This window comes from Cololabis saira, chromosome 10 (genome assembly GCF_033807715.1).
Source record: "Cololabis saira isolate AMF1-May2022 chromosome 10, fColSai1.1, whole genome shotgun sequence".
Lineage (NCBI taxonomy): Eukaryota > Metazoa > Chordata > Actinopteri > Beloniformes > Belonidae > Cololabis > Cololabis saira.
Window position 1 is genome coordinate 36957544 of NC_084596.1, and position 8484 is coordinate 36966027.

General features: G+C 37.9%; 1 protein-coding gene across 1 annotated transcript; it reads right to left on the reverse strand.

Moving 5' to 3' along the window:
- On the reverse strand, positions 1 to 5525 carry LOC133452061 (cAMP-dependent protein kinase inhibitor alpha-like). Its single transcript, XM_061731257.1, has 3 exons — positions 5224 to 5525; positions 4087 to 4277; positions 1 to 2655 (listed from the first exon to the last, which is right to left on the reverse strand). Exons 2-3 carry the CDS (start codon positions 4247 to 4249, stop codon positions 2582 to 2584), a joined length of 237 nt encoding a protein of 78 aa, XP_061587241.1. The 5' UTR covers positions 4250 to 4277; positions 5224 to 5525; the 3' UTR covers positions 1 to 2581.
- Positions 5526 to 8484: the final 2959 nt, after the last annotated feature.

The window sequence follows — 8484 nt, forward strand, 5'->3', positions numbered from 1 at the left end:
AATTATGTAAGATACTTTTAACAAGTGTGTTTTTTTTATATTTCGCTTTTTTATAGGAAATTTTATTAAAAGCAAAATCTTTCTTATTACATCCGAGAGTGATTCTTTGTGATTTAGAGATTTTTCCAGTACAATTAAGTGTATTTATTTTTAAAAATTGGCGCGGATATTTACGCCAGTGTGCCGAAAAAGTCAGCACTTGTCTTTTAACTGTTTTACTTTGTCATTATCCTCGTATTCAAAACTGAAATTCTCCGAATAAATATCTTCTATCATCTTTTTTAGCAGTGATATCTTTCCTGCGAAAATATATAATGGTAGTCAGTTAATAAAAATAAACGACCGTCTACAAAGAAATAAAATTGGCAAATGCATTCTAGAAAACGAAAAAAATGTCGAAAACTGCTCTCTTTGTGGAATAACGATGGATTTGTAGAAGAAATATATTATCGGATATGCTGCGATTCATGGCAATTATTAATGTCTTCCTTTTTAGTAAATTAACATTTAGTTTTTTTGCGTTGGAAACTTCTCGCGGGCCGCATGAAAATCTCTCCCTGGCTGCATGCGGCCCACGGGCCGCACATTTGACACCCCTGGTTTAAGGGCTAATCGTGTCACTGTTAATCTTTAAGTGTCTGCGGTAATAATATCTATCCTTGCACTGATATGTTCAGCATGAGTGACCGACACATCACTGATGTATTGCAACACAGTGAGTGCATATGTGAGACGGTGCTTTGATAAATTATTACGTGGCGAGTACAATTGATATATTAAAAAAGAGTTGGCACTATTTTTAAAGGTTGCAAAAGAAAAATAGAAAAAAATGATCAGAATGCACAAATGTCGGTGAGGAAACTTCCCTCCTGGGGTCTCCGTGTGCAGCCCTGTGTTGGTGAACTGGTCCCTTTTAACTTTTAAACTTTCTAGTGATTTAAGGGCTTCAAACGTTCCCCCTCAGACCCACTGCTCTCTAATCACATTTAATCTGAGGATGGGAAAGCAAAATCCAAAACACGAGTATTCAAAATCCACAAACCAGTGAGTGATGTCACAGTGGTTACCTCCAACTTTTACCTGCTGGTCAAACTTTTAACCCATTTCCATATACAGTAGCTGACAGCAGTGAGCATAAGTTAAATGACAAATCTGAGGGGAAAAAACAGTGCAAACACCTACAAAGCTCACAAACTAACACTCGTCTAACTATGTTCTTTGATTACTGTGCACGCCTACTTTATCCGTGGAGTATAAACTGGCAGGCAGGAAGCTGCTTCCTGCTTGAACCAGTTCAGCCCAAACATCCTGCAACAAAAGTGAGCACAGTTTTTTTTAATACCACTTCATTTTACTTGTGTATAAGTTAGAGCTAATAGTTATCCGATACCCTCTTTTACAGTTTCTCTGGTGAATGTTTTCAATACAAACATGCTGAGAATTGCAGACGATTGCAAACTGAGACGTCTTTGTTCGTGGATCATTTTTATGTGCACCAAAGCAGATGGAAATAAAATCACAGGTGTCCTGGAATCTGATAAACTATCACATCTAATCTGACTGCTGCGCCGGTGATCGCAGGTTGGGAGGCATGTAAATGCAGAACAGAAAGACTGAACTGTTCAGACCAAACTAGACTATTCGACTTAGAAATAAAGCAGCATGGTTTAGCTCTTCATCCGAGTGTGCTCAAATTTGTATTATAATGACTTTTACTTCTTTTTTTTTCAAATTTTTATAACAACATAACCATGTTTAAGTGGATTTTGTTACAGCAAAGCCAAGTGCTTCACTGCTTCTTCAACCAGGTCACCCCTCTGACACCTCCAGCTCTCGTCCAACTCTCAGCATGAACCCGACACACTTCTGATAAGGTTTTGATGATTATGTCGTTGTTAGAAAAGTTTTAAAAATAATTTAAAAAAAGAAGTAGAAACCTTTTGGAAGGATAGTAAACCACCGTCTCTTCATTAACCAGCAAGCAAATGAGATATTGCTGATGATGTTACCAGCCCGCTACTGCTGGGACCTGCTGCTCTCTACGATACAAAACCGAACACACTTCAGCACACGTGCACAGATAAGGCCTCAGTGCTTTGGTTCTGCCACATCCCTCCACCGTGGCGTCAATTCAAAGGAAGCACAAGCCATTAACCGGCAACAGTCTTTAACAAGCGTCACCACTTCTACATACATGCTACTTCTACTGTGACCCATCCTATCAGCTCTCAGTGGTTTTTACTAAAAATCGCTACAAAAGTTCACTATTTTTTCTATTTCACCCAGTCGGTCTGTGTGTTACAGACAGTTGAAAGTAAAATCAGCTTGAGAAGAGATAAAAATTCGTCATTCTGCGTAGCACCGGTTCTGAGAAGCACCCTAGTGATGCCAGAGTGCAGCACAGCCACAAGGAGCACTGAGTGATCGCGTCGCAGCGCCTCTTCAGTGCATTTTAGGAATCCTTCAGCAGTAACGCCTCTACCCTCCACCGGCCAGTCCTCTTAGGACGGATCCATCCATCACGGCAGAGCCTGCGATCCGTCCTGCAGCCCTGCGTCTGCCGGCAGCAGCGTGAGGCCAGTTAGCTGTTCCTCTGCGCCGCCTCCCTCTGGGCTGAGCCGGAGGAGCTCTGGCTGTCCTCGGCATCGTCTCCATCTGCAGAAAAAAGGAGTGGAGCTAAATAGTTTTTCCCTCCTGTTGCAAATCTATATGCCTAACTTTTCCAACACAGATTACATTTTCTCAACATCTCTGGGAGCGGCAGGCTTCTGTTCGTGACACTTGCCTTCTACTTTCTTCTGAAGTCAGCAACTTCTCTAACTTCAACAACCATACAAATTATTTATCATGGATATATTTAGAGAAAGATCAGGCTGGAGGAGCAGGACCTATGCCGGCTTCTGTGTCCATTATTTTATCAAATGTAAGGTGTTGATGGTAACTATGCTTTAGTTCACAATAAAGCATAGCTGCGCCTTGTAATTCTCCTATCCCTAAAAGCAAACCTATACCAGGTGTAATAAGTAAAAGGGCTGGCGAGCGTATTTGCCTTATGGCTGGGTGCAAAATAAATGGTTCTACATCATTTATGTGAATACTTGTATATGAAGACCAAAATTAGTCACAGAATAAAAGTTTGACATATCAGATTTATTTATTTATTGAGGGAAATCTTAGGTCATTCTTCTACGTAGAGCAGCTTCAGCTCCAGCTTCAGGTTTTTTGGTGGGTTTCATCACTTGAATGCATCACTTCAGGTGACAATCATGAATATCAGGCAGGGCTGGGCGATATATCGAGATTTTAATATATATCGATATATTTTATATATTATATATAGCTTATTTTGTGACAAATTGACTGTACATCAACGCTGACCCCTCGTGCTGGCAAAAAAGTACCTTTGTGTGCTGAAACCTGACAGTGTTGACAGGTTAGTTTTCCTGGCACAAAATCAGTAAAATGTACAGTAGTTGACTTGTTATTATTTGAGATTTGCTCAAAGAGATGCAATATTTGTTTACATGTTTTATTTGAGATTTGCACAAATGTTTTGTTATTTGCACAACTGTCAACCTCAGTGGAAAAGTCTGCCTGTTACTGTCTACATTGTATTAATTGCACAGTGTATTTTAATTTAATTGTTATGCAGGAAAGAGATATTTGTTTTATTTTATTCAAGAAGCATTTTTATTCTATATATGCAGGCAGTTTATTTTTATTTCATTTGTTTTATACATTTTGATATTGTGCAGACCTCTGTTAATAAAGGTACCTGTGTGACATTTGGCACTTGGCTTTGTATTAAAACTGACAATTATGGCACAGAAAAAATATCGATATATATCGAGTATCGTCATTTAGCTAGAAAATATCGAGATATGACTTTTAGTCCATATCGCCCAGCCCTAGCTAAACCTACAGGTTCAACAACTTTTGCGGCTCAAAGGTTCTGTAAATACTAGACGGATGATGTTTCACTCATGCGGAATAGCATACCTCATTAAAGTCAAAGGAGTCAAACCTTTAGCGTACACAAACATTAACTCCAGGATGTATTGCCATGGGCCGAGTGTTGCGTCTCACCTCCCCCTCCCGTGTTGATGTGAAGCTGGGACAGAGAGAGGGTGAGGGACAGCTCTCGCCCGTCCGGGTCGCTGGGACTCTGCAGGATGTCGTGCAGGGCGTTCCTGCGTCCCGACCTGCCAGAGGCGATGAAGTCTGCATACGTGGCCTCGACATCAGACATCACTCGTGCATTGTTCACAAAGCAACACCTGTAAGGAGATCAGCTGTTCCCTTCATTCCTTTTGCACATTAGACTTCACTTTTAGCGTCAGTACTTCACAATCTTGACTTAAACACAGGAAAATATTCAGTCCTGTAAATAATCAGTTGGCTTTTCAACTCTGTATGGGTTTGAGATAAGGTTGTGCTGCCAGACAACATGTCATTATGGTTCATTTTATAATTTTATGTTCCTTCATCATTTATTCATGTGCTTTGTTTCCACGTGAAATTGGGAAAGTTATGATTAAATCATAAACTCTAAGATGTTTAAATGTCTGATGAATCTGTGTAGCACCTTCTACACTATTGGGCTGAGCTGGCCTGTCATATTCACCAGGGTGTTATCACCTTACTCTACAAACAATTCATCTGGTTTAGAAAAAACAACACAAGAAGGCTGTGACAAGATTACATTAACAGTTAACAGTTAGTTGATCATGTGTATAGCCATAACAAGCCCACAAGTTAATGGATCATCAGGAATAAAGCAGGGATACAATATATATACAGGACTGTCTCAGAAAATTAGAATATTGTGATAAAGTTCTTTATTTTCTGTAATGCAATTAAAAAAACTAAAATTCTGGATTCATTACAAATCAACTGAAATATTGCAAGCCTTTTATTATTTTAATATTGCTGATTATGGCTTACAGTTTAAGATTAAGATTCCCAGAATATTCAAATTTTTTGAGATAGGATATTTGAGTTTTCTTAAGCTGTAAGCCATGATCAGCAATATTAAAATAATAAAAGGCTTGCAATATTTCAGTTGATTTGTAATGAATCCAGAATGTATGACATTTTTGTTTTTGTAATTGCATTTCAGAAAATCACAACATTCTAATTTTCTGAGACAGTCCTATATGTAATTCCTATGGAACCATGAATACATTGTATTGCATTTAAACCCAGCTTGTAACATTTACTCACCTGTATCTGGATGTATGGATTTTGTGGGGTAACAACCCAAAGCTACATTTTCCTATGGAGTCACTTGACCTACGGCCGCGAGAAGGGCCGACGGAACATCAGGCGATGTGACGGCTCAAACGAGAGGAAAACAGAGAGCAGAGCAGGCCAGGTGAGTGTGATGGAGGGAGTGATGCTGACATCAAACCCGCCGCAGGAAACGGACCGCTAACGCGACACAACGCGACGTGTCAAAGCATGACATTTGTGTTTATCGCTCACATTTGTGCTACGATTTGGGAAGTCCTCAATCTGCTGTCGCATCTTCCTCCTTCGCGACCAATGAGCAGCGAGCCAGGCCTGTCTGGATGCTGATTGGACCGCGGACACAAAAGGATGAGAGGATGGAGAGAGAGGCTGCTGCTGCGTTCAATGACACTTTGTGAAAACGGAAATCTCCGCGGACGTACAGGACTGTCTCAGAAAATTAGAATATTGTGATCAAGGTCTTTATTTTCTGTAATGCAATTAAAAAAAAACAAAAATGTCATACATTCTGGATTCATTACAAATCAACTGAAATATTGCAAGCCTTTTATTATTTTAATATTGCTGATTACGGTTTACAGTTTAAGATTAAGATTCACAGAATATTCAAATTTTTTGAGATAGGATATTTGAGTTTTCTTAAACTGTAAGCCACGATCAGCAATATTAAAATAATAAAAGGCTTGCAATATTTCAGTTGATTTGTAATAAATGCAGAATGTATGAAATTTTGTTTTCGTAATTGTATTACAGAAAATCACAATATTCTAATTTTCTGAGACAGTCCTTCACTAAACTACCGACTGGCTGAAGGCTGATTTATGGTTCTGCGTTACACCAACGCAGAACTCTGCGTCGATTTAACAAGAGTACCTGGCTGCAGGCAAGATGGCCGACAAGGGCGCCGCCATTCTTCCATCTATACCGGAAGTCCATACCGGAAGTTGGTCACTTCGTTAATATATTATTTTTTTTAATTTATTATTTTTTTTAAATTAACATTTGCAAACAGTACAATGATAACAAAACTTCAAATTATGCAATTTCACGTTGAATTATAACATATAAAGAGTATTACTCAAATAAAAAACAAAACCAATGCATACCGGAGGTCCATACCGGAAGTTCATACCGGAAGTTGGTCTTTTTTTTTTTTTTTTCCCAACAGTTCTTTATTAGAAGTATGGCGGCGCCCTTGTCGCCAATCTTGCCTGCAGCCAGGTCCCTCTCCGATTTAATGCGGAAACATAATTTAGGCTTTTAGATAGCCTTCTTGTGAAAAGTGCCTCAAAATGTAAGACGAATTGCTGTAGTAGAAGAGTGAAATGAAGCATGTATTTTTATTTGGGCACTTTCTTCAATTTTATTATAACAAAAAAATGAATCTTGGTTTTCGTTACGTTTTTTTCTCCTACTAGCTTTACAAGCACGCTACAGGCTTCCAATCGAAATATATTACTACTACTACTACTGTCCTTTAGCCGACAGAAACATGTTAGACATAAACTGCACAATATTTAAGGAACTTCTTCGATTTTACATGTAACAGAACGCTCTACCTCTTACTTTGACACCAAGGGTTGATTGATTGAAATGAAAAATAATTATTATCTATCACATTTATCATCATTCATATTGTTTATCAAGTGTATCAAATTTTATTTTGAAAAAACGTAATTGATCGTCATGCATTTTAAAAGTATGTTTCAAACCATATATGAGCTATCCATGGCTATGACCCTGGGCGTTTCTAGCCTGTTTGGGGGGGGTGCTGCAGCACCCATAAATTGAAACCCAGCACCCTTAAAAATTAAGAGATTTTCATTCAAAACCATATACACTATATGGTTTAAACGTAATATTTTAACAACAAAGTACACCATCACCCCCATTCTTGGAAAATGGTTTGATCCACATCCCTCCCACTTTCCCTGTCAAGTTACCTGGCCTCAACCAGGATATGTGACATATTTACTTCTGCCATTGAATACACACACATGATTATCATCACCAGTCCTTATTTCTGCAGCATTTAATCATAGATCACTGTTTATGTTGTAGGTAGGATTTAGCTGACGTTTTTTCTTGTTAGGAAATGTTACAGGTGGTCAGTCAACCACTTCTTCTGTTTGTATGATTAGTTGATGAGCCAACTGACTGAACTGATGCCCATTAACATTATATACTACATTACTGTGTGTGCGTTTAGACAGACAGACAGACAGACAGACAGACAGAAAGCCTTATCATGGACATATGGATGTTTTTTTTAGAAAAAAAAAAAAGATCCAGGTTCAGGTAAGTATGATCACATGGTGTGACTTCATTTCCCATTGCAACCAAAAATTAAATTAGTTGTTAGTTGTAATTTGGATCAATTTATATAATTTATTAGATTAAAAAAAACATTGTTTGGTTGTTATTTTATATTTGGTTGATGGTATGAAGAAAGAGAGGAGCAGAGAGAGGACTTTGTTAGTATTGTTTATTTATTTTTTTAATATTTATGAACTCTTTAAATACCAAGTCTACCTTACACCGAAAATGTGTTTAATAAATTCTAATTGGCAAAATATTTGTAAATTATTGCAAGTGAGGGTATAATGTACAAGCTTTCATCAGCAATTCCGTTGTGGATTCTGAATATCAAATGGTTTGTGAAATCTACTGTCACACATTTGTACGATGAGCTTTTCAGTGCTTATCTGAAATCATCATTACACTCAGCAAAATTCTCTGTGATTAACTTGTTTGCTCAAACAAAAATATTGCTTTCAACCAAAAGTATGCCACTTTCTTGACACAAAACTGGTATCATTTTTCATTGCAATACAAACGCAAGTTCTACACCATCAATTTTTAACCCAGCTGGCTAAGAAAATCTCGGGATACAATCATTTCAAACACTTCGTTGTTGACCAAACTCACATTTCTGAGGGAAAATGATTCAATCAGTCCATACTCTCTTTTTTCATGGGAAATGTTTCCCAATGATAGGTAATGGCCATTTGATGTTTTTTAGCAAAGGATTTCCTTACCTTTTTGACATTTTTTAAATAATCTTTGAATACCTTACGTTTGGCTTCAACCCTCATGTTCCACATATGTAACAACGGAGCAGCAGGACATGAATTATAAAATGACGCTTGGGTATTGTCAACAATGAAGTGTTTCAGATAAACTGTCATGCCAACAGTGAGAAAAGGTAAAAAAAAAAAAAAGATCCAAATCCAA